Here is a 27,149-nt window from a genome sequence, read left to right as displayed (position 1 = left end):
CATCATTCTCACCATGACACGAGAATGATCCAGAGAGCTCTGTTTTGGACAATTGGCTTGTAAACTGCATTAGACAATTTGGTAATAATAAATCTTCGAAGTGCTGTTGACGCGATGAACGTGTGCATGTGTGTTTATCCTGGCTCATACCCGAACGCGCAGGAATCTTTCACAAAGGTATGTAAACAATATACTATTATTCAATTGGGCCCGCAATCAAAACTACGAACAAATGTGGAAGTTCCAACATAGCTTACTATATATTAATCAAAGTAGTATAAAGGCTATATCCATTGCAGGAAGAGTTATCACTCTGAGCCAACTAGCTGACGACACAACTTTTTTTACAGGATAGGACTCAGGTTGATCTTGCAGTCAGCCTTTTAAACCCATTTTGAGTAGCCTCTGGCCTCAGGCTTAACCTAACCAAGTGTGAGCTACTTTCCTTTAAAACATGTAATGATTCGGAGATCTTGGGTATTCCAGTTAAGACAAAAGTAAAATATCTTGGTGTTATTATTGATAAGGACCAAAGTTAAGAATTAATGATAATTTTAACCCTCTGATATCCTCCTTGAATCAAAGGCTTTGTCTTTGGGTTCAAAGAGACTTGACTACAACGGGCCGAGTCTTGAAATTTATATCTACATATATCTTTGAAGCCTTGGGTGGATTGAACTTTGTGTTAAGATGCAATTACAGTATAGATCGACTTCCTGCTAAGTTGTCCAACTTTCACAAGCAGCTACTGTTGTGCTGGTTTTTGGTTTACAAATATAATTTTTCTCCTCACCAATACTTTATACGGAACAATAAGGATATCTGTTATAAGCGCAAGTCACTATTTTTTAAGAATTGGGTTGATAATGGGTTACTTCTTGTTTCTCAACTGTCTCAACGAGGAGGGTCATATGTTCACCTATGCTGAATTTTTAGCAGAGTATAACATTCCAATACTCCCAGGAGAATATGCCATTGCATTTGACGCTATTCCTTCTGGGATTCATATGCTTTTGCATTCTATAACAAAAGAAGGGATTGGTATCAACGAGACAATTATCTCTGATCTATATTTTCTGAGTAAAAATACAAATAATTAACTGTATAAGAGAACTAATCCAAAGGAATTCAATTAGTAAACAGGTATCTGTATTTGTATGGAACAATTCTTATACTGATATAAATTGGAAAAAGACTTGGTTACTCCCTAGAACTTTTTTTGTTACCAATAAGGTGAGAGAAGTGTCCCTCAAAATTTTGCACAGATGTTATCCAGTCAATTCAAGGATTGTTAAATATGGGCTGACTGGGCTGGGTTGTTCCATCTGTCACCAAGTAGAGGAGACGCTGCTCCATCTCTTTTGGGATTGTACATTCAGTAAGACTTTTTGGTGTGACCTGAACTTATTCTTGGATAGAAAATTGAACACCCGAATATGCTTTAAAATTGAGTATACCAAAAAGCTTATGTTCTTAATGTTGTATGTTTGTTGGCCAAATTCCACATACATGTCAGCAAGTTTGCCAAGCATAAACCAAGTTTTGTTGTCTTCTAATCATATTTGAAAGCCTACCTGGACACGTTAAAGCATTGCAACTCGAAAGCTGTGAAAACAAGGACTTCTTGTGAAAATTGTAATTTATTTGTTGACTGAATGTGCCTTATTTTTGTTTATTTATTTTCTTTACGTACCTCGAGTATGCTGTTATTCCTGTTGTTTGTTGTTGCTCGATTTCGACATTTGCGTGACTGAGTTGTTAGAATGAGTGCCATTTGTAAATAAATAATTAAAAAAAAAAGACACGGAGTCGCCTCTCAGTGACGTCATATGTCGGCGACGCATGCGCACTCCCCCGCTAGTGCTGACGCAAGATAACCTGCCTTGGATGTCCGACAGATAAATTAAAAGTAGCCAGCGGTGTTTTCGCAAACATGTCTGGAGACGAGGTAGGTCGCCCCCGTTTACTTGACTTTGACACACGGGCGTTGACACACACGCGTTAGTAATTCGGGGCAACGATTGTGAGTCAAAGGTTGTTAAGACGACGACTTCGGGCCTTGGCGGCAGCGATGGGGCTCGCGTCACATGGCGCCTGCCAAGAAGCTAACAACAACCGAGCCGGAGCGCAACATTAATAACAACACTGATCTGGCGTTCTTTTGCTGAAAGCTAGCTTTCACCATGCTTTGCCCATTTGACTTGTCGTCGTTCCTGGAAAATGGACAAATGGACGTGTGCAACGTAATAGCTTAACTTGCGTTAGCGTTTGCGTCTTGAACGAGCCAACGTTCTCTTCCCTCGTGTCTGGCTGCTGTCGAATACATGCAGAGGTCGGACAAAATAATTGGAACACTCCTTTTTCTAGTACTTCGTCTTATTTTCAGTCTAACATATTGATCCGAGTTTCATTATATTGGTATATATTCACTGTGAATAGATTGTTCTTGCTACTTAAGTGTATATTATCCATTATGTAGCAGATTTATTTGATATTTATTTGCAATGCCTGACCTAACTGCTTTTGAAAAAGGCCAAACTGTTGGAGCTCGCATGGCAGGAGCTTTGATCACCAAAACCGCTGAGCTTTTGAGTGTTTCCAGTGCTACCACATCGATAATACTTAAGTAAAGTTGGCAAGATATGGGCAGATTCGGACTTTCGCGATCAAGACTTCTCAGCCAAACCGTTGTCGAAACAACCAATGATGCCTTTGTTCCTCCATCATAACATGGACTACTAGCTACAATGGCAAAAAGACATTGGTGAAAGATTTAAATCGTCTGTTTCTCTGAAAAGACGCCATTGATCTCTACGAGCAGCAGAGGCTGGGCGAGTGCGCAGGGACCGTCTGCAAATTACTAGCTGAAGAGGGAACCCAAAAAAAAAAAAAAACCAACAGTAACGCCACAATTTGTGACTATGAAATCAATGAACACTTCAAAGACATTAATATGATCATATTACAACAGTGCTTTGGGATGAAAAAGCGTTTATATAATTTTGGACGTTTTGTTCGTAATAATCATTAATAAACTCAATATTTGTTTATGGCTCCAATATTGCTTAATATAAGGAGTCCAAAATCACTGCACACATCAATGACGTTTTCACGATCATACTACAACTGTCGTTTTTCAAATAAATTGTTTTGTTAAATTTTGGTGATTTATTTTAAATGCTTGTTAATAATTTATACCCTCATAATGAATCACTGACTCCCCTTGTTGAGTTAGGGTAAACACTCCAAAATCACTACAACCATCAATGAGATCCCCCCAATCATGCTAGAACTGCTGGATTTCTAATAAATGCCTTTGTCTAATTTTAAGGATTTTTTATGCATATTTATCATAATTTGTCAATCTATTGATGAATAGCTCTGCTTTTGGTTGGATTAGCGACCCCCAAATCATCACACATATCTGTCACATCCTTCTCTTCATGCTAAAACCTCTGGTAAAAAAAAAATCTGTTAAGAAGTTTCTGATTAACAATTTCGTCTTTGAATTGTTTCTGTTATTACTATTTACGTCTGGACATGTTTCTCCTATGGTCATGTGCTATTCCTAGCAACCGCCAAGCAGCCAATCACAAGTTGTTTTTCATTCCTTCACCACCAATCAGGACTCTTTACACTTTACACGGGCATAGGTTGTTTTGCTCCTTCACCAGTCAGTCGGCAGGTATCGTTATAACGGACAGTCATTTTTTATGCTTTCACACTCATATACATACACATACTGTACAGAAACTAAGCATAAATAAACCCAGATAAATTAATAGAACATTATATACCAAAAAAGGAGTGGCATGAGAGTGTGCATCGTCTTTATGTTCTGGCCCGACAACCTGGTGAGATTGAGGATCCTTTGAATCAGTGTTAAATACAGTCCTTTCAAGGAGGTCACAAGTTTGGGCGTTATTCCGACACCTCCAATACAAAATCTCTTTGCTAAAAGGGATTTTTTTAGAAAACCATGAAGGAGCATGAAGGAAGGGATGTGAAAGATGTGTGTGTTGATTTTGCAATCTCTAAACCGATCAACTCCAGAGATATTGATCAATATATTGCTAAATATTGATCAATAAGCATAAAAATCCTTACAATTAGGCAAAGGGAATTATTAGAACACTCGGTTGTAGCATAAAGGATGCGATGTGACAGATGTGTGTGGTCATTTGGAGGTCTCCAACTCAACCAACCTCAGAGCCATTGATCAATTGGTAAATTATGATCAATACGCATAAAACAAATCCTTAAAATTAGGCAAAGGGATATATTATAGAAGCAGAGGTTGTAGCATGAAAGGAGGGATGTGACTGGTGTGTTTGGTAATTTTGAGGTCTCTAAACCAACCAATTGATAAGCATAAAAAAAAAAATCCTTAAAATTGGGTCTCTAACCCAACAAACAGCCAAGCTATTGACCAATATATTGGTAATTCTTGATCAATAAGCAAAAAAAAAAATCCCAAAATTAGGCAAAGGGATTTTTTAGAAAACCATTTTTTTATTATGAAGGGAGGGATGTGAAAGATATGTGTTGTGATTTTGGGGCATCAAACCCAACAAACAACCGAGCTATTGATCATTATATTTGTAATTATTGATCAATAAGCATTAAAAAAAAACAAAAAACTTAAAATTAGGCAAAGGGATTTATTAGAAAACCAGAGATTGTAGCATGAAGGGAGGGATGTTACAGAAATATGTGGTGATTTTGGGGTCTCTAACCCAACAAACGGCCGAGCTATTGATCAATATATTGGTAATTATTGATCAATAAGCATAAAAAAAATCCTTAAAATTAGGCAAAGGGATATATTTGAAAACCAGAGATTGTTGCATAAAGGAAGGGATGTGAAAGATATGTGTGGTGATTTTGTGTCTCTTACACAACAAACAGCCAAGCCATTGATCAATATATTGGTAATTATTGATCAATAAGCATTAAAAAAAAATCCTTAAAATTAGGCATATTTTTTGCTGCCACTAGGTGGCGCTCATACTATGATTAAAAAATAGGCTCGTAGTTGTGTTTCACATTGGACACCCATCCCATATACGAAGTTTTGCAAATATCAGATCATTTAGGCCCAATTACAGCAACTTTTACCGTTTTGGCGAGACATCGGACTTTGAGTTGGCGCGCCCTCGAGGGAAAAGTCATAAAAGTTGAGAACCTTCATTTTCCACTGTCATAGCTTTTCTGACCATTTTTGAGTTCATTTAGTCTAACAGGCATTGCACAGTACATGAAAGTGTAAACAATTAGATGTGTGTCCGCCACTAGATGGCGCTGTAAATTATTTGGACGTTTATCACATAGCTGTATTCGGACATGACTTTTAAAGTCCCTGCAGAGTTTCACATGGTTTGAAGATGAAACAGCTGAGTTAATAAGGTTTTTGTCACTCTTGGCGGAGGAAATATTCAAAGTAATTTGAAGCTCCGCCCACATCTTACAAGTCATGGGATCTTCTCAATTTTTGGCATATTTGTGCCGCTATATCTGCTAATAGTCCATGCCAACGTAGAAGTTAATCGGGTGAATCCTTTAAGAGAAAAAGGCACTAGTTTTAGACCAGCTAATGTCTAAGAATGAGGCAAAATTGCACATTAAAAAAATTCGTAACAATTATTCTGTACATTTTAGCACATCACTACTATTTGCTTTTTTGTAGGTCTTACAATCCTACATATGTCGAAAAGGTTTCATAGCTGTAGGTCAAACCAAACAGGGTTGACTGCAATCTTTCGACTAATGACATTTTTTGCAGCCACTAGGTGGCGCTAGCTTTAAACTTGAATATAAGTTTGTCGATGTCTTCAGGGGAAGATTTTCATCTAATGTGTGAAATTGTGAGAAGATCAGATCATCTGGGTCAAATTACAGCAGTTTTTACTGGTCCGATAAACCTTCGGAATGAAAATGGGCGTAGAGGCCACACCCATTATCGAAACTTCGTAAAATTTGGTGGAGGTCAGCGGGGCTGTCTAGAGGCTTGTCAGACCTAATTTCAGCGATATTACTTCAAAGGGCTAGGCTAAACATAAAAACGTTTAAAAAATGCTATATTTTTGGCTACCATAGGTGGCGCTCGCACCTTCCGCATTGGAAACCCATCAAATATATAAAGTTTAGAATGGATAAGACCATCTGGGTCCAAATACAGCAGTCTTGTTCGTTTTGGCGAGATATCAGACTGACATTTGCGTTGGGACAACTGGTATGTTTGCTTCCTTTTTTAATAGCTGTTGAACCGTTGTTACTGTGCTAAGCTCACAATAGTGCAGCATTTTCAGCTCAGTATTTAGCACAGTATCGGCCACTTGATTGAAACTTTTTTTTTTTTTTAAGCAGACGGGTATTGCCGTAAAGCGAGGGACACGCAGTGTTAAAAAAAAAAGACGAATAAAGGTGCTGTCGGTGAAAACATTGGCTCTGCCACATCCCAAAAAAGTGAAAGCCCTCAGCAATGCTCTTCTTTCCGGGTCTACCGTAAAGCGCACAGCAAGTTCACTCCCCTCTCCTCTCTTCGTGTGACAAAAAAGTAGACAAAAAGTACAACAGCGACAGAAATCCCTCCGAATGAGCGTAGCAACGTGAATATTCGCGTTTGGTGTGCACGCAGCATAAGCGTAGGCTAGGCTAGCTTCGTATTTCTTGATTATCTCCAGCATCTTTTCCATATAAATCATCCTCTTACTTCTCTCTTTAACATCACTAGCAATCTTGGGACCCATGGCTAACGCATTCAAGTTTGAATTAACCAATAAAATACACCATAAATTCGGTTTTGTAACCATTCACGATTGAACAAAGCTTTATTGTTCCGCCATTTTTAAACAAGTGAGGCCAGCCAATAGCAGACCACCATCAACGCGAGGAGAGGCTGACCAATAGCAGACCAGCATTATAGTGAGGCATTGCAAAAGTTGACCCTCAATTCACATTTGTTTCCTTCAGATGATTTTCGATCCCAACATGACCAAGAAAAAAAAGAAGAAGAAGAAGCCCTTCATGCTTGACGAGGAAGGAGACTGCGTCGGAGGGGAGGAGGTCAAAGAGGTTGAGGTGAGGGAGGTGGAACTGGACGCCGGCGATGACAAGGACCTGGACGTGGATGACGACGACGGCAGGAAGAAAGGTTGAATCGTCCACTGTGTGCACAGCCTTTAGCCGCAAAAAGCTCACGCTCAATACGGCTTGATTAACCGGAACGCCTTTCCCAGAAACGTCCGACGATCTCAATGACCTGAACTTTTTCAACCAGAAGAAAAAGAAGAAGAAACCCAAGAAGGTCTTTGACAATGATCTCGAGGAGAGCATGAAAGTAAGCTGCGTCTCACTCGTTTTGTGTCGTCTTGACTGTTACTTTCTAAATTCACCTTTTTCTTATTTCTTCAAACCAGGAGCTGAAAATTGAGGGAGAACAGAGTGATGTTTTTGAGGAGGACAATTTGGACCTGATGCTTCCTGCCAAAAAAAAGAAGGCCAAAAAAGTGGATTTTGATGAAGGCGAACCTCTTGAAAAGGATGACGGTATTTTTTTTTTTTTTTTGGAGACCATGCCCTTGAGTCCAAACTTTCAATCTCAGCTACGTAGTATCAATTTAATACTTAAGTATCTGGGATTTAAAGACCTTAATGTACCTAAGTATTGATTTAATACCTGCAGTATCTGGGATTTAATGTCTGGATGACGACACACTTCCTGTTCTTAAAATGAATTCCAAAGTATCAGTGCGTCCTATAAACCAGTGGTGGACTCCAACCTTTTTCTCACCACGGACCACTCAACGCAAAGATTTTTATTGTGGACCGGGCGTGGGGGAATTATATATGTATCTTTCAAAAACTGACACAAATAACATTGATTAAATCTATTACCGTATTTTCCGAACTGTAAGGCGCACCGGATTATAAGGCACACCATCAATGAATGGCTGAGTCTCTTAAAAAAAAAAAAAGAAAAAAAAAAAAAGAGCCATATATAAGGCGCACCGGATTATAAGGCGCACATAGAGTTGAAACCAAAGTACTGTCTGAGGCTGCATTATGCATCCACTAGATAGAGTTGCGTTATGCAGCCACTAGATGGTGCTTTACTAAAGGGAATGTATTTAAAACAATCAGCAAACTTTATTAACTTTATTAATAGAATATAAACTTTATTCATACAATATAAGCGTTGCATGAATATTACACTAAGAAATATTTGTTATTTAAAAACAATCAGATAAAACGGACAATGCTATTTAACTACTAAACAGGAGCCGCAAAGCGCAGAATAGATCCAGATCAAGCCACGCATTTGTGAACGCTGCGCCGCAATTCTTTTGATTTTCCCCTTGGCATGCATTATATATTTTTGAAAGGCTATTTCGTGATGGAGCACAAAGAAGTTACAAATAAACGAAAGTCAGGGAAATTTAAACGACAAACATGCAACGGTATGAGTTTGGGGCCAAGCGCGGGTGAAGGCGTGGCGCCACTGTCTTTATTTTTTTCCTCTGCATGCATTAAATATTTTCAACCCGCTATTTCTATGGAGCACAAAGAAGTTAGGATTAAAGGAAAGTCAGGGAAATTTAAACGACATATACAGTCGAACCTCTATATAGTGAACCTCTACAAAGTGAATCTCTCTTCATAGTGAACGAATCTTTACGGTCCCTTGCAAAACAGCTATATTTGACGTGTATGTAAAACCTCCTCATAGTGAAACTCCACATAGTGAATAATCTCTTCATAGTGATGCTATTAGTCAGTCCCTTGACAGCATCTACCTCTATATTGTGAATATCTGAACTTATCGAAAATTGTCAAGTTGTAAATATGGGCGCACTGTCGGGATTTCCTCCCTGCCTAGCCACTCTCGCGCGCCGCGACTTTCTCTTGCATTTTCACTTCGTCCGCCGTCCACTGCGCACGCGTTTCTCCGCTGGTCATCCCTCCGAAAATTCTAAGATGTCGGAATCTGCCGTGAAAAGTATGGATGCTAGATCTATAAGTCGGAAGTGAAAGCCTTTGTCGTTGGAGGAGAAGTGCGACATAATTCGGAAGTGTGCGAGTGGAGTGAAGCAGAATGCCATTGCAAAGGAGTACGATGCTTCGCCTGCTGCGATATGTGGCATTCTGAAGAAGAGAGAAGAGATAATGCGATTTGTGGAATAATAATAAAGATATTTGTTCAATGTAAAATGTTTTTACATTAGTTTTACCGCATTAGATTTTAGTGTTTAAACAACTTAAGTTGTTTAATGTACATTTATTTACATATTTATTTTTAAAAAAACGTATATAAAATTATTTACATATTTATTAAAAAATTATTCACATATTTCATCAATGAATTCTGAACATTTTAGGAAAACCTCTATAAAGTGAATCTCTCTTCATAGTGAACTTCTCTCCTCGGACCCTTGAAGTTCACTATGTAGAGGTTCGACTGTATATAAGGCGCACCGGATTATAAGGCGCATTGTCAGCTTGTAAAAAAGAAAAAAAAAAATCAGGCTTTTGGATGCACCTTATAGTGTGGAAAACACGGTATGTACAGTGGGTCATTGGGTTACGACGTCCCTGCCTTAGGTATTTTTCACCTTACAACGTGGACTGGAACGTTTTTTTTTGGGTCCCCTTTTGACACCGTTTTTTCCGCCAAACAACTTCTCTTCTCAAATATAGCAAAGGGAAAGACCTGGCACAAACCAAAACGCTAGCAAGCTTAACACATATGTAACGGCTGGGTTTTTTCTTTTTTATGTCGACTTGTTCCGTCATGAACACACCACACAGAGGCGACAGGGTTGAATGAAGTGGTTCACTTTGCTGCGAATGAGTGATACACAGCACAGGACACTTTAAGCCCCTCCACTGTTAAGGGTCTGTTGACTGTGACGAGTACAAACATCTCTGAATATTTTACATACATAAAGATGTCTTTTTACAATGGTTTACAACTTCTCCTCTCAAACATAGCAAAGGGAAAGACCTGGCACAAACCAAAACGCTAGCGAACTTAACACATATGTAACGGGTGGGTTTTTTCTTTTTTATGTGGACTTGTCCCGTCATGAACACACCACACAGAAACGACAGGGTTGAATGAAGTGGTTCACTTTACTGCGAATGATTGGTACACAGCACAGGACACTTTGTTTAAGCCCCACTGTTATTAAGGCTCGGCTGACTGTGACTAGTACAAACATCTCAGAATATTTTACATACATAAAGATGTCTTTTTACAATGGATTTTAGCAGTATTTTTTCACATGTGATCATATAGTGGTTTTATTGTGTGTTATTTTTAACACAAGTGCTCCACAATGTAGTCAATGTAATCTGTTTTTATCTTGTTTTTTTTCCAACAACATCCATTTTATCGTTTTTATAAAGAAATAAAATAGGAAATACAGACAGCAGCCAAAACGAATTGTTAGACTGCACAATGGCGCTCTCTAGCGGAACAAAATAAAACAGGCCACTTGTGTGGTCTCAAAATGGCGCAGATACAGTGCGATTTGAACTTGAACCGTATTTAACTGAATAAGTGATATTTACAATAAAAGTGCAATGACATTTATCTGCGAATGAGTGGTACACAGCACAGGACACTTTGTTTAAGCCCCTCCACTGTTATATGGCGTCTAAGGAAGATGAAATTGTTTTCATTATAAAAATAAATAGTACAACTAAGGTGAGCAATAAACTTGATATAAACGGAAGCACAGCATGTCCAAAGCTGTCACTTAACTGGGTCTCTCACAACAAGTCTCATGTTAGCCTTTTTAATGTACTTTATAAGACTTCATCAGGAGGGCACCGAACTATATAACTTAAACCACAGCAGAAGGCTCGGCTGACTGTGATGAAGTTACGGCTTCCTGACACTTTTAAAGGCAACCATAGGGGGCGACAAAGTACCACTTATGCAGGATCAACGATATACAGAGAGGTGATACAATCATATTTTAGCAGGATTTCACTACAATAACTAAGTTATTCTTCTACCCATTACACATAAAAAAGCACCACTATAGAACATGCTCACATTAGCTTGCATGTTATCCACAGTCACAAGTTTTTGGCTCAACAAACAAACTCATTTGGGGCATATTATCATAAATGACAACATTCTTGCAAACAAAGTACAACGTACACTCCACATTTTACCGTGTGATTGTCAATTGAAGCAACACCATCTTTTTTATTGTACGTCATATTGTGTTCTTTCTTTCTGTCGAACTATCTGTCTGTCTGTCCATTTGTCCAAAAAGAACCAGTGCATTTTTGTGTCCAATTTGGTCATGACACTATATGTGGAATGGTGCCTAATATTAACAACTGTGTTGCAAACGTTACTTAATGCACATGAGCACTTCAGGAATGTCTGGCATTTGAATCTACTTTGAAAAATGTCTGGAAAGTACATAAATTACTGTATTTTCCGCACTATAAGGCACACCCAAAAGCCAGATTTATTATTTAAAACATTTTTTTTTTTTTAAAGCTGACTGCGCCTTATTATCTGGTGCGCCTTATATATGGATCAAATCGTGTGCTGACTGCATAAACTATAGTTTATGCCGAAAAAATACAGTTCAAACCGACCTGGCCCGAGGGTATTAAAGCCGACATAGCCTGGCGCGATTAATTCACTTGATTTGCAGGCCCAACACAATCTTTTTTTTTTTTTTTTTGAGGACTTAAGAGTGTGTGGCTCCACACTCATATTTGTCTTTTAAATTTCCCTGACTTTCATTTATTCCTAACTTCTTTGTGCTCCATATCGTAATAGCGGGTCAAAAATATATATTGCACGCCGAGGAAAAAATAAAAAAGACAGTGGTGCCAGCCTTCACCTGCACTTGGCTCCAAACTCATACCGTTGCATGTTTGTCATGTTGATTCCTAACTTCTTTGTGCTCCATATCGTAACAGCGGGTCAAAAATATATAATGGACGCCGAGAAAAAAATTAAAAAGACAGCGCCGCCAGCCTTCACCTGCGCTTGGCTCCAAACTCATACCGTTGCACATTTGGCGTTTACATTTCCTGACTTTTGTTTATTTGTAACTTCTTTGTGCTCCTGAACGAAATAGCTGATTAAAAATATATAATGCATGCCGAGGGGAAAATCAAAAGAATTGCGCCGCAGCGTTCACAAGTGCATGGCTTGATCTGGATCTATTCTGCGCCTTATATATGGCGTTTTTTAGAAACTCGGCCATTCATAGATGGTGCGTCTTATAATCCGGTGCGCCTTATAGTGCGGAAATTATGGTAATCGGTTATTTCTTTTTAGACAAAATTATGGTAAATGTACTTTCACTTATATAGCGCTTTTCTACCTTGGGTATTCAAAGCACTTTACACCAACTAGTCATTTACCTACTGATGATGCAGCATCAGGAGCAATTGGGTGTTCAGTGTCTTTGACATGGTTTTGCTGGTCGGGTGATCGAGCCCACAGCCTCTCAGCTGGGAGACGACCACTCTACCACCGAGCCATGCTGCCCATTGCAGCACATTCAATGCAATGGTGCTGGCTACAATTTTGCATTTGTGTTTATTGCTGTCATCATTTTTGTAGTAGTTATGTGCTAGCAGGTTGCTGATGAGAACCATAAACGGTAACTATACGTAGAAACAAATAGTTTGGTTTTGTCAATGGATTATTCCTTTTATTATAGTGACAATAATCTTATTTATCTTCTGTATGCATTCCAAATGTGTTGGGTGACATGATCCAGCGTTGGAAGACGAAGAGGCGAAAAACAATGACGGCATCTCGTTCAGCTCCGGCGCCGGACCGGCCTGGGCCGGCTCCGAGAGGGACTACACATACGATGAGGTGACCACACAAAGACTGTCTCAAACAGAAGAGCATTGGACAGTAAACAGATACGTATTCAGACGCTTGTTGAACCTCTGAGCTCCAACGCAATCTGTTTGGGGGTGATCAACCTGGGATTTGTTTATTTTTCAACACATAAGAGAACACATTGAACTCTGTTGTGAGAGTTATCAATACCAAGAGACTGGAGAAAAGGCATGACTCTGCGTATAAAACGATCTTTTGCACCAAGGTCTTTTCGTGATCTCGGGCTCTCCTCTTTGTTTTATTCCAAAAATTACAGAGAAGGCGGTCACAAGTTTCTCAGTAATACCATATAAGGAATTCTTTATGTCTGTGAGTGTGTGTGCGCCTAAGTGCCAATAGGTGTGCAAGCAATGTGCTTTTGAATGAAAACTTATATACAAATATTCCATCAGCTCTCAATTCTTTTAACTGTACGGACACTTTTGCAAGGTCCTTTTCAAGGGTCTTATCTGTCCTACAAATGGGGAAAAAGAAAGTGTTAGGTTCAGATGCAAAAAAACAAAACAAAACATTGTTTCTTTTATTTTCTTGCGAAAAATCATTTGATTCGGAAAAGATCTAAGCAACAATAAAACTGGGGAGTGGATGGCAAGAAAGCTTTTGCAATCATTGTCTGTGTGTTTGTTAGCTCCTCAACAGAGTTTTCAACATCATGAGGGAAAAAAACCCCGACATGGTGGCGGGAGAGAAGAGGAAGTTTGTGATGAAGCCCCCGCAAGTGGTGCGAGTGGGAACCAAAAAGACCTCCTTTGTCAACTTCACTGATATCTGCAAACTGTGAGCCTCCCTCTGCTCAAGGCAAATTTCAAGGCTTTCCTTGCCCGTTCTTCATTTTTCTCCCCTTTCACCACAGCTTGCATCGTCAGCCCAAACATCTCCTCGCCTTCCTATTGGCTGAGCTCGGAACCAGGTCAGCATCTAAGCCTAGTTGTAGATTGCGAGGACATTTTTCGTATTCTGCTTGTTGTCTTTTTCTGTGTCTGTTTAGCGGTTCCATTGACGGTAATAACCAGCTTGTGATCAAAGGAAGATTTCAGCAGAAACAGATAGAAAACGTCTTGAGAAGATATATCAGTAAGTCAAGTTACAGTTACTCCATGAGCGTGTCCTCTCGCGGTGCATAGAACATTTGGTGCGCGGGACCTGAGGACCATTCCTTACAAATTTGATCTTAACACAACATATGAGATACATTTGTAAGGAATGGTGGAGTTAGGTCCCGCACACGTAATGTCCTATGCACCGCTTTTGTTAACTCTTTCAGTGCCGTGGATGTGCTTTTGTTAACGCTTTCAGTCCCGTGGATGAGAATTTTCGTCATGTGAAATACTTAGGTCGTGTGCCAGTGACAAGAATTTGTATCAAATAGCTTTTTTTTATTTATTTATTTATTTTATGAATGGAAATACAGTGGGCCCCCGGGTTACGAACTTAATCCGTTCAGCGGCTACGCTCGTATCTCGAATTGCTCGTATAGCGGGCAATCCAAACCCATGTTAATTCGTGAATGCGTGCAACGCGCGCAGAAGCCTTAGGTAAAATCATCACGCTGTATACATATATTAATATTAAGTGACATAATCTACTGTACAGTTGCATTAAATAACAAATACAAAGGAAAAATGACTTTTACCTTTGGAAAGACGTGACTTGTGCTGAGATGAGCAGAGATGAATGCTCGAAGTCAATACGGCAAATCAGATATGCTATTGGTCTTACAGTGTCACAGTAACTTTTTCAGTCAGGGTTTTCTCTACTTCCTTCCATCCCAACCAGCTGTGCCATCAAGCTAGATAAAGGCGTTCGGCCAATAGCATATCGGCACTTCTGTGATTGACGTGTGACGCCGGCCAATAGCATCTCCGTGAGTGAGACCGGGTGACCTTAATCGACCAATAGCATATTGGCGTCTCCTTGACTGACTGATAATTATTCGCACTTTTTTTTTTAAACGGTTGGAATGTATTGACATCTTATTGATTAAAACACATTTAAACCTGTGACGATTTTTTGTCCTGAAATCGGCACACTTAATTTCATGTCAGCTGTTTTTCCCGACGTGAATTGAGCTGGGTGGAGGCGGAGGTGAGGTTGTGTGTGTTGTATTAACTAGGCACCACACTTATGGCTTGTTCGAGCGTCAGTTCACTGTTGGTTTCAACTCACAGAATTGCAACAATGGCGCTGTCCCAAAGCATGTCGGGAGGTCGCCGACTAACATGACATGCAGTTTTGTCAAGCAACCATTATACAGCACTGTAATACCACCCGTAACAGGGTGCAGAGATCAACGTTTTGAGTTAATACGGCAACGCATATAGGCTATTGGTCTTACAGTGTTACAGTAACTCTTTCAGTCATGGTGCAAATCACGGAGATACTAAAACATCATCCTCTTATTTCTTCCTTTACCGCTGCTAGTAATTTTAGAAGCTATGTCTAACAGATAAAGTTTGCAAAGTCTTCAAAACATTCCGTTTTTCACTCATTTTCTCTACTTCCTTCCATCCTGTCCCATCAAGCTAGATAAAGGCGTTCGGCCAATAGCATATCGGCATTTCTGTGATTGACGTGTGACGCCGGCCAATAGCATCTCCGTGAGTGAGACCGGGTGACCTTAATCGACCAATAGCATATTGGCGTCTCCTTGACTGACTGATAATTATTCGCACTTTTTTTTTAAACGGTTGGAATGTATTGACAATTAATTAAAAAAAAACACATTTAAACCAATGACAATTCTTTGTCCTGCAATCGGCACATTTAATTTCATGTCAGCTGTTTTTCCCTTTAGCTGTACAAACACTACACTTAAATGGTAATATATTTAGACACCGTGAGTGAGACAGTCAGTGTGAGGTTGTAATACCAATAGCGTTCACGTTAACGCCACAAGTATCTGTTAATGATTGTAGATGACACAACTGCTGAATATGTTGACGCAGTTAGGCGAGAACATTTCTACATACTCAATGGCTGGTTTGTCGGAATGCTCGTAAGGCGAGAGGTTTGCTCGTAAGCGGAGGACAAAAATCTCCCTGATCCACGCTCGTAAGGCGAATTGTTCGCAAATCAGGGTGCTCGTAAGCCGGGGGCTGACTGTATAACTGTCATGGCCGTGTGTGTAATATATATATATATATATATATATATATATATATATATATATATATATATATATATATATATATATATATGGCATGCCGTTCAGGAAATTAATGTTTGAATATATTGAGTGAAACCCCGAATATATTGATTGATGCTTGAATATATTGAATGAAACTCCGAATATATTGATTGAAGCTTGAATATATTGAATGAAACCCTGAATATATTGATTCAAGCTTGAATATATTGAATGAAACCCCGAATATATTGATTGAAGCTTGAATATATTGATTGATGCTTGAATATATTGAATGAAACCCCGAATATATTGATTGATGCTTGAATATATTGAATGAAACCCTGAATATATTGAATGATGCTTGAATATATTGAATGAAACCCTAATATATTGATTGAAGCTTGAATATATTGATTGATGCTTGAATATATTGAATGAAACCCCGAATATATTGATCGAAGCTTGAATATATTGATTGAACCATGAATATATTGAATGAAACCCCGAATATATTGAATGAAACTTTGAATATATTGAATGAAGCTTTACTGAAGAGTCAACCCAAGTCACGTCAGGTGATCGCCTTCTGAATTTGCTAGCTTAACAAAATGGCATCAGCTGAAACATTCCAGTATTTTACTGAACTGGAACACTTCTTTGCTACAGGTTCTACTCCAAATGACACTAACTATATATCACGTCACATTGAGGACCATAGCTCTGTTATTGCGTCACTCAGTTCTTATGAGTAATAAAATTCAACAAAACATTGCTGAGAGAACATTATGCATCCTTCTAGAAGGACCCTACGAGTTTCTAAGAGAGATTTAGGCAGAACTAACAGTCCAACGTGAGTACTAATATTTAAACAAGTGTATGGGGATGGAGGCTAATGCAGGCCAAGAATAATCTCTACAAACTTTTTTTTATCATAATTAAGACAATTTATTCTCATGTTTATAAACATATTAGCACGATTTTTTTTTCCTCTTTGAAGGTACAACATACCCGCTGCTCAACTGATTAACATGCGAGATTTAGGATTTAGCTGGATCACCACATCTCAGATGCTGTCTGAAAACATTAAAACACTGTACAACTACAGGACACAACGGAGTCTGGTGGATTACGGGAGTTTAACTGACATTACAAAAGATGATCTGGATCGCCTTATTGCTGATATTATCAGACAAACCCCCGGTTCTGGAGAGACCTATGTCACTGGTAGTTTGAGAGGTAGAGGAGTCAGAGTTCAGCGTTGGCGGGTACGAGAGCGTTTAAGGACAGTAGATCCAGTGGGGCGAGCCTGGAGAGGATGAAGGGCAATTCAACGGAGGGTCTACAATGTCTCTCCCCCAAATGAAGTGTGGTATGTGTTTTATAAATTTAATTAATAGTTATTTTTCCCTGGTCGGTAATGGGATTCATAAAGACTGATAAGACCAAAGCCACATAATGTTTGTAAAAAATATACGAAAGTGTGAGGTAATTCAATAGTGAGATAATGCAAAAAAAAGTAAATCTTTCAACAACCAATCGGTTTTTTCCCTTGTCTTTTTTTTCTCGTTTTAATTTTGTAAAGATTGTTTTCTTACAGATAATTACAATAATAGCCTAATAATAATAATAATGATAGTACATTTCTTCTCATTTCAGGCATACTGACACAAACCACAAATTAAATCCATGGGGATTTGTTTATCATGGAGCAGTTGATGGCTACAGTCACTGCATTACCTTTCTAAGATGTTGCACAGACAACTGAGCATCAACTGCCTTGCATCTTTTCTAGGGTGCTGTGGATGTATTTGGATTCCCACACTGTGTCAGGGGTGATGCTGGTAGAGAGAACACTGATGTTGCACGATTCATGATTGCATATCGAGGAACAAACAGAGGAAGTTTCATGGTTGGACGTAGTGTGCATAAAATCCATTCAAAGTCTGTGTGGGGGTAAAAGATGGCTCAACTAGTTTGTTGTAGCATGGCAGCAGGATTTGTAACCTAAGGGAGATAAAACACAGTACGTGAAACAGTAATATGGGCATATGAAACTGGGGACAAAAGCTGAATTCTCGCCCACTTTTTCAAATAACTGTTTGAAAACACTACAGTAAAAGGAAATGATGTAGTGTCAATACATACAAGCACTTCAAATTAAGATGTCATAATATAGTGTGCTGTGGTAATCTTGCAAATATCTAATGCAAGAGGAACAAATATGACAAATACAACACAAGGATTCCTGTCTCACCAATACTTATAGTTAGTAGGCTGGCACATATACTGTAATTGAAAAATAGAAAATGAGTGGGCATCATTTTTCTTGTTTTTTTCTAGATGGCATCATGTGTGAAGTGTTATTGTAACATAATGTCACTAATGGATAACTTGTGGACATATTTGTGTTTTTCTTCCGGAGCTTCTGATCCTCTGTTTATAGTGACTGTCCTGGAGAACAGAGAGCTATCAGTGCTTTAACACTGTGGAGACTTTTATCAAGACTTTCTGATCTGTGTGAGGTAGAAACACGAGCTTGAAGAGGCTGAACGACAGGGTGAATGACTGAGAACTGACAGACAAACCAGTCACATCACACACTGCATTACTCTGATGCAGCATTAGTAAATTAGCTAGCGTTTACTTTCTTTCTTTAATCGCGGACTAACCAACTCATTTGTTAAAAAAGTCGATCTCTCTCTCTCTCTCCCTATAGTTCTCTCTCTCTCGCTCCCTCTGCTCCATCTTTCCTTTCTTCCATCCATCTTCAGGTGCAGGTTTAAGGTTTAGCAGGTGCGCATAAGCCCTGGTTGTGGTTGATTCTAAATGTTTCTACACGAGCTTCTCTTTCTGTTCGTGCATTTGCTGCACCCGCTGCTGCTCTCCAAAGCCTGAACTCTAGAATTCTAGTGTCCGCGTAAGAGCGCAGTGCCATAACGCACTTTTGTTTTACCTTCATTTAATCACCCGAACGCGATACCAAACAAAACATTTAGGTGCATAAAAACATCTCTAAAGTGTTCCGTGAATAGGTCTACTATGAAGATTATTTTTATCTCACCTCTACGTGCACAAAGACCACACACTGCTCTGCCTCACCTATATGTTATTATGTGGAATGTGTTTAACGTGCCTTTTTATTGGGCATCATCCTCAACTTTACACGAATAATATGGGGAAATGTCTAAAAGTGTATACGCTTCAGGTCGCCAAAAACACGAGCCGGCAAAGAGTCGCCGAGCTAGGCGCATTTATTGACTGCGCACTTTCTTTACATGCCTAGCGGAGATCAGAACTAAATTGTAGCATGTCTGTATCTTTATGTGCTCCACTGCGTCTTCGTCTCGTTTTAAATACTTACCTCTTCTGTCTTGGGCCCTTTCTTGTGAACGGGCGCAAATTGTAGAGAGGAGCTGTAATGGGTCACTGCTGTGACATTGATGGCATGTTGACGTTGGCATGAGAAACTGCAGTCTGGCCTGTTGTTGTAGGCCCAGATCTGCCGCGATTAAAAAGAGATTAGACCTCTTTGTCCGAAGTAAGGTATTGGGTCCTGGTCTGTGGGGGATTTTGGCTTGTGCATGCATTCGCCAGTGCATTGACGATATCCTCGTTTTTTAAAATAGCTGCAACCAAATTGCGTGCTGACTAGCTAATTTGGCAGCAGGCTACAAGATGCCGGCAATGATCACGTCAGCCAAACTTGAGTCAATATATTCGGGGTTTCATTCAATATATTCAAGCATCAATCAATATATTCAAGCTTCAAGCAATATATTCGGAGTTTCATTCAATATATTCAAGCATCAATCAATATATTCAGGCTTCAATCAATATATTCGGCGTTTCACTCTATATATTCAAGCTTCAATCAATATATTCGGAGTTTCATTCAATATATTTGGGGTTTCATTCAATATATTCAAGCATCAATCAATATATTCAAGCTTCAATCAATATACAGTCGGCCCCCGGTTTACGAACACCCTGTTTTACGAACAATTCGATTTACGAGCGTGGACCACGGAGATTTTTGTCCCCCACTTACGAGCAAACCTTTCGTCTTGCGAACAATCCGACATGCCGGCCATTATGTATGAAAATATATTTTCGCTTAGCTTCGTCAACAAAATCAGCAGTTGACGCTTGTGACAGTAACGTGAACGCTATTGCTCTTACAACGTCACAGTCACTGTTTCAGTCACGGTGTCATTCACGGAGATGCCATATGCTATTGGTCGATTAAGGTCACCCGGTCTCACTCACGGAGATGCTATTGGCCGGCGTCACGTCAATCACAGAAATGCCGATATGCTATTGGCCGAACGCCTTTATCTAGCTTGATGGCACAGCTGGTCGGGATGGAAGGAAGGAGAGAAAATGAGTGAAAAACGGACGGAAGGAATGTTGTGAAGACTTTACAAACTTTATCTGTGAGACATAGCTTCTAAAATTGCTAGTAGCGGTAAAGGAAGATGTAAGGGGATGATATGGTTTAGCATCTCCGTGACTGACACCGTGACTGAAACAGTGACTGTGACATTGTAAGAGCAATAGCATATCAGCGTAACTGTGCTACCCATGCGGGTTGGTCTTTGCTCCCCTCCGCCTCCACCCAGCTCAAGTCACATCGCTCTAAAGGTAAATGTCATTCTTCCTTTGTATATGTTATTTAATTTAACTGTACAGTTGATTATGTTACCCATTTTTAATATGTGTATAAAGTCGTGATGTTTTTACCTAAGGTTTTTGCACGCATTCACGGATTAACAAAGGTTTGGATTGCCCGTCATACGAGCAGTTCGAGTTACGAGCGTAGCCGCTGAACGGATTAAGTCCGTAACACGGGGGCCCACTGTATTTGGCGTTTCACTCAATATATTCAACCTTCAATCAATATATTCGGAGTTTCATTCAATATATTCGGGGTTTCATTCAATATATTCAAGCTTCAATGAAAATATTTGGGGTTTCATTCAATATATTCAAGCTTCAATCAATATATTCGGGGTTTCATTCAATATATTCAAGCTTCAATCAATATATTCGGAGTTTCATTCAATATATTCGGAGTTTCATTCAATATATTCAAGCATCAATCAATATATTCGGGGTTTCACTCAATATATTCAAATATTAATTTTCTGAACGGCATGCCATATATATATATATATATATATATATATATATATATATATATATTTATTTATTTAGTGTATATATTGTGTATATATATTTATATATATATATTGTGTATACAGTCAGCCCCCGGCTTACGAGCACCCTGATTTGCGAACAATACGCCTTACGAGCGTGGATCAGGGAGATTTTTGTCCTCCGCTTACGAGCAAACCTCTCGTCTTGCGAGCATTCCGACAAACCAGCCATTGAGTATGTAGAAATGTTCTCGCCTAACTGCGTCAACATATTCAGCAGTTGCGTCATCTACAATCATTAATGGATACTTAAGGCGGTAACGTGAACGCTATTGGTCTTACAATCTCACACTGACTGTCTCACTCACGGTGTCTAAATATATTACCATTTAAGTGTTGTGTTTGTACAGCTAAAGGGAAAAACAGCTGACATTAAATTAAATGTGCCGATTGCAGGACAAAGAATTGTCATTGGTTTAAATGTGTGTTTTTTTTTAATTAATTGTCAATACATTCCAACCGTTTAAAAAAAAGTGCGAATAATTATCAGTCAGTCAAGGAGACGCCAATATGCTATTGGTCGATTAAGGTCACCCGGTCTCACTCACGGAGATGCTATTGGCCGGCGTCACACGTCAATCACAGAAATGCCGATATGCTATTGGCCGAACGCCTTTATCTAGCTTGATGGCACAGCTGGTTGGGATGGAAGGAAGTAGAGAAAACCCTGACTGAAAAAGTTACTTTGACACTGTAAGACCAATAGCATATCTGATTTACCGTATTGACTTCGAGCATTCATCTCTGCTCATCTCTGCTTATCTCAGCACAAGTCACGTCTTACCAAAGGTAAAAGTCATTTTTCCTTTGTATTTGTTATTTAATGACACTGTACAGTAGATTATGTCACTTAATATATGTATACAGCGTGATGATTTTACCTAAGGCTTCTGCGCGCGTTGCACGCATTCACGAATTAACATGGGTTTGGATTGCCCGCTATACGAGCAATTCGAGATACGAGCGTAGCCGCTGAACGGATTAAGTTCGTAACCCGGGGGCCCACTGTATATATAGTGTGTGTGTATATATATATATATATATATATATATATATATATATATATATATATATATATATACAGTCGGCCCCCGGCTTACGAACACCCTGATTTACGAACAATTCGCCTTACGAGCGTGAATCACGGAGATTTTTGTCCCCCACTTACGAACAAACCTTTCGCCTTACGAGCAATCCGACATGCCGGCCGTTGAGTATGTAAATATATTTCTCGCTTAACTGCGTCAACTAAATTAGCAGATGCGTCATCTAAATCATCAGTAGATACTTATGGCAGTAGCGTGAACGCTATTGGTCTTACAACGTCACAGTGACTGTCTCACTCACGGTGTCTAAATATATTACCATTTAAGTGTAGTGTTTGTACAGCTAAAGGGAAAAACAGCTGACATGAAATTAAATGTGCCGATTGCAGGACAAAGAATTGTCATTGGTTTAAATGTGTTTTTTTTTTTAATTAATTGTCAATACATTCCAACCATTTAAAAAAAAAGTGCGAATAATTATCAGTCAGTCACGGAGATGCCAATATGCTATTGGTCGATTAAGGTCACCCGGTCTCACTCACGGAGATGCTATTGGCCGGCGTCACACGTCAGTCACAGAAATGCCGATATGCTATTGGCCGAACGCCTTTATCTAGCTTGATGGCACAGGATGGAAGGAAGGAGAGAAAATGAGTGAAAAACGGAAGGGAGGAATGTTGTGATGTTTATACCTAAGGCTGTTGCGCGCGTAGCACGCATTCACGAATTAACATGGGTTTGGATTGCCCGTTATACATTCTCGAACAGTTCGAGATACGAGCGTAGCCGCTGAACGGATTAAGTTCGTAACCCGGGGGCCCACTGTATATATATATATATATATATATATATGTATATGTATATATATATGTATATATATATGTATATATGTATATGTATATATATTGTGTATATATATGTATATATGTGTATATATGTATATGTATATATGTATATGTATATATATATATATATATATATATATATATATGTATATATGTATATGTATATATATTGTGTATATATATGTATATGTATATATATATATATATATATATATATGTGTGTGTGTGTGTGTGTGTGTGTGTGTGTGTATATATATATATATATATATATATATATATATACAGTGGTACCTCGGTATTCGACCATAATCCGTTCTGAGGTGGTGGTCGAGCACCGATTTGTTCGAACACCGAAAGCAATTTTCCCATAAGAAATAATGGAAAGTATGTGTGCACAAGTAAATGTGCACAAGCAGTACATGATAAAGATAAAGATAAATAAAGCATTATAAACCATTTTGTATAATTTACTCACGTTTTGGAGAGTGGTTGATGGCATACAGGAATGGATGTGGAGAGGACGGGAGGGAGTTACTCCTTCCATGATGACGCTAGCTAACTGCGACGCGAGGTACACCGCGTTCATATTTTGCTATAATTTCCTTCTTCGGTTCAATAGTGGTCCTCATTGTTTTCCTCTTTGCCTGTCTCTCACTGTCTTTCTTTGGACCCATTATTAAGGGCTCGAGCAACACGAAAAAGTTTAAATCCGGGAAGAAATACTCGAACAAACGTCTTACTCCGCTGCCGGTCTGAGTTGAACTGGCGCTTACCCGCTGGCCGAGAAGGGCCGAGGAGCGCGTTCGGGTCGGCTCGGCTCGGCTCGGCTCGGCTCGGCTCGGCTAGTCGAGCACTGAAAATCTGATCGAGGTCCGATGCATTACCTACTTGATTTTTTTGGTCGAGCACCGATTTAGTCGAGTATAGAGGCGTTCGAGGACCGAGGTACCACTGTATGTGTATATATATATATGTGTATATATATATGTGTGTATATATATATGTGTGTGTATATATATATATATATATATATATATATATATATATATATATATATATATATATATATATGTATATATATATATATATATGTATACATAATAATGTGTATATATGTATACATAATAATGTGTATATGTGTATATGCATGCACATTTTTGCTTGTAATTTATTTTTGTTTTCTCTGTTAGTCTAGACGAGTGCTTCTTCAGTGCCCCCCCAAAGAGTAAACCTCTTAGACTAAAAATATAAATAAGATTATTATCTAGTAGTTTTTTTTTTATTATTATTTGCATGATATATATTTTTATTATTTTACACTATGTAATTCTAATATGTATTTATTACCATTTTTGATGATTTTTTATCATTTAACAATATTCATTTAAAGGATTTAAAGCATTTTTTGTGGGCCCGGAACGGATTAGACTATTTAGATGAAAAAGCGACTCTACATATGAAAGATTCACATTGCATAATTACTTCCGGAACAAATTAGTAATTAGAAGTAAACTGTTCCGCTTTACCTTTCTGTTTTTGTTCATGTTTTCAGCGAAGGGAAGGACTGTTGAGAGCTTTCAGATGCCATTAAACTAAAAAATTCGAGTGTCAAAGTCACTGGTGTGCAGAAAACATCTTTGCACTCATTTTCTCATTTTCTCCTTTTGTCAAAAATAGCTTAGTATATCTTCAATTACCTATTTTCGAAGTGAAGTGAAGAACACAATAAGCTATAATCTTTGTTTTTTCTAGGTAAAGAATGTAATCCAATCTTTCTATCTGTGTGTACAAAGACATAGCACACCATATTATCTTGACTTTGAAAGCTACATTGAAGTCTGCTGGCACTCTGGGACTTGTCTTTCCGCTTCGCACTGAAAGAGTTAAAAAGAAATCACCTTTGCACTGACGGTTGGCCAATCAGCTTGCTGGCGTTTTACAATTAAAACCAGGGAGGGATTGAGCCGTGACCGCAGCCTTGAGTGCCCATGATCCGGTGCCCATCATCTTTATTCGGCAGCAGGTGTCCAAATGTTTTGAAAGTTAGGATTTGCACGTGAAATTAGTGATGTAATCAACATGAAATAGAAGCGCAGTTTTTCTATTGCAATGGAAGACGTGGCCCCACTCAATCCCATGTTCGTTTGTTACCCACCACCCCTCAGAGGAATATGTGACGTGCCACACGTGCCGCTCCCCCGAGACCATCCTGCAGAAGGACACGCGCCTCTATTTCCTGCAGTGCGAGACGTGCCACTCACGCTGCTCCGTGGCCAGCATCAAGACGGGTTTCCAGGCCGTGACAGGCAAGAGGGCGCAGCTCCGCGCCAAAGCCAACTGAAAGGCGCCGGCCTCCTTGTCTCCTGCCATTGCCAGGCTCAAGGCCACCCCAGGAAGCATTCCCCATTAAAGACAAGAACATAAAAAGGACTCAATCCACTGAGGTGCGGGTGAATTTGCTTTGATAATGGCATGAGATCCCATGTCTGCATCTGGATTATTTTAAGGCCCTGCGTACTTTTTTGCTGTTGTTGTTTATTCCTGCAATAAAACCCAATTTATCGAAGCCCTTCTCAAAGTTTTTTCGAGGAGTTCAGATTCAATTCCGTGAACATTCATGTATTGAAAAGAGTGATGAGGCGAAAGACACCCCATGTGAAAGTATTTTGATAAGCAAAGCCATCATGTTATGCTTGTTACTGTGATGGCTTCCTTCACACATTTCCCCCTGTTCTAGAGTCAAAGAAAAAAAAAAAAGAAAAAAAATATATATAAACAGTGATTCCTCGCTACTTCACAGCTTGCCTATTGCGCCCTCAGTGCATCACAGATTTTATAGATAGATAGATAGATAGATAGATAGATAGATAGATAGATAGACAGACACACAGTGATTCCTCGCTACTTCATGGCTTGCCTATTGTGCCCTCAGTACATCACAGATTTATTTTTTTTCCAGCGGAAAAAAAAGCTACATTGTGACGTGCTGTGACGGTTTCCTGCATGCCAGACAGACAAGTAACAAATGCACTTGTCACAGACGTCGCACTACTTCAGTACACATTTCTACAAAAATCTTAAATTACTAAACCTTATATGTAGTAACTGAACAGTTACCGCTTTAAATCCTTTGAAGTCTCGCAGCAGCCGCAGTCATAAAATACTGGTCTGCTCTTGGTCAGCTTCACTGGGTCACAAAGATGGCTGCCTAAAGACCTGATCGCTTGTGAGACTGCTTACAATCTGGTATTGTGCATTTTAGTGCTTAATTCAAATTTTAATTGTTTAACCATGAGCGAAGTAAGGTGATTTATATGGAAACGAAGCTGGAAAGAATAAAAAAAATATGAAGAAAACTAAGATAGCCGAGTTGTTAATTTTTCATGAAAAATAATGTCATGACACAATTTATAACAGACCAAATCTTAACTTTTTACCGCTGTAAATTACTTAAGTTAAACACTTAGCAACAATTAACTCACATGCTTCTTTTTCTATTATTCTATTATTATTTCTTTTAAACTCTTTTAGTTAAACTCACAGGAAAATGTTTCGTTCGAGTCCAATCGAATTTTACGCTTTTAGTGTGAAGTTTTCATGGCGGAAGTTATCCGACGTTTGCTACGCTCTGGTTGTCTTTTATTGGCTGTGACCCTAAACCATGTGACGTCAGCGACTTTTTTCCGGTTCAGCGGAGTAGCAAAACCCAACAGCAGGCCTTCGCAAGCGGGAGAACATTTGTTCCCGTCCAGCATGCCTCGTGTGTACATCGGACGGCTTGGCTACCATGTCCGTGAAAAGGACGTCCAGCGTTTTTTTGGCAGCTTTGGAAAGCTCTTGGAAGTGGATTTAAAAAACGGGTGAGGATTCTTGCATTGGTCCGAGTTGGCTTGACGCTAAATCTTCAAGTGTTGTTTTTTTTTTTTTTTTGCCCACCCCCTTCCACACACACACCATCTCCCCCACATTTGGGAGCTTTGGATTCAGGGTCGCGTTTCACAAAATTTACATAATTTTAAA

At 39.1% G+C, this 27,149-nt stretch overlaps 2 protein-coding genes across 3 annotated transcripts in view; both read left to right on the top strand.

The window, feature by feature from the left end:
• eif2s2 (eukaryotic translation initiation factor 2, subunit 2 beta) lies at nucleotides 1-25,695 on the top strand. Of its 2 annotated transcripts, none has more exons than XM_088409150.1 (9): nucleotides 1-177; nucleotides 6,973-7,153; nucleotides 7,239-7,339; nucleotides 7,419-7,548; nucleotides 12,765-12,865; nucleotides 13,524-13,672; nucleotides 13,749-13,805; nucleotides 13,884-13,969; nucleotides 25,295-25,695. In XM_088409150.1, the coding sequence occupies exons 1-9, from the start codon at nucleotides 115-117 to the stop codon at nucleotides 25,468-25,470; spliced, it is 1,044 nt and encodes a 347-aa protein (XP_088265276.1). In that variant the 5' UTR covers nucleotides 1-114; the 3' UTR covers nucleotides 25,471-25,695. The 2 variants fall into 2 exon arrangements, with proteins under 2 accessions (XP_088265276.1, XP_088265277.1); XM_088409151.1 differs by lacking the exon at nucleotides 1-177 and adding an exon at nucleotides 1,826-1,948.
• Nucleotides 25,696-26,821: 1,126 nt separating this feature from the next.
• LOC148426834 (serine/arginine-rich splicing factor 6-like) overlaps nucleotides 26,822-27,149 on the top strand; it is a 20,212-nt gene continuing 19,884 nt past the window's right edge. The window contains exon 1 of the mRNA XM_088409149.1: nucleotides 26,822-26,989. Coding sequence (XP_088265275.1) covers nucleotides 26,883-26,989 — 107 coding nt within the window. The 5' untranslated portion in view covers nucleotides 26,822-26,882. The remainder of the gene's footprint in view (nucleotides 26,990-27,149) is intronic.

Source organism: Hippichthys cyanospilos, chromosome 2 (assembly GCF_059441005.1).
Source record: "Hippichthys cyanospilos isolate Australia breed blue-spotted pipefish chromosome 2, RoL_Hcya_1.0, whole genome shotgun sequence".
Taxonomy (NCBI): Eukaryota; Metazoa; Chordata; class Actinopteri; order Syngnathiformes; family Syngnathidae; genus Hippichthys; species Hippichthys cyanospilos.
This window is presented reverse-complemented; position numbering and strand designations above follow the sequence as displayed.

Excerpts from the sequence above, each read along its gene's own strand:
- eif2s2 (XM_088409150.1), top strand. The coding sequence starts at position 115 with ATGAACGTGTGCATGTGTGTTTATCCTGGCTCATACCCGAACGCGCAG. Across the intron at positions 178-6,972 it reads CGCAGGAATCTTTCACAAAG|ATGATTTTCGATCCCAACAT; the intron begins GTATGTAAACAA and ends TGTTTCCTTCAG. Across the intron at positions 7,549-12,764 it reads ACCTCTTGAAAAGGATGACG|CGTTGGAAGACGAAGAGGCG; the intron begins GTATTTTTTTTT and ends GACATGATCCAG.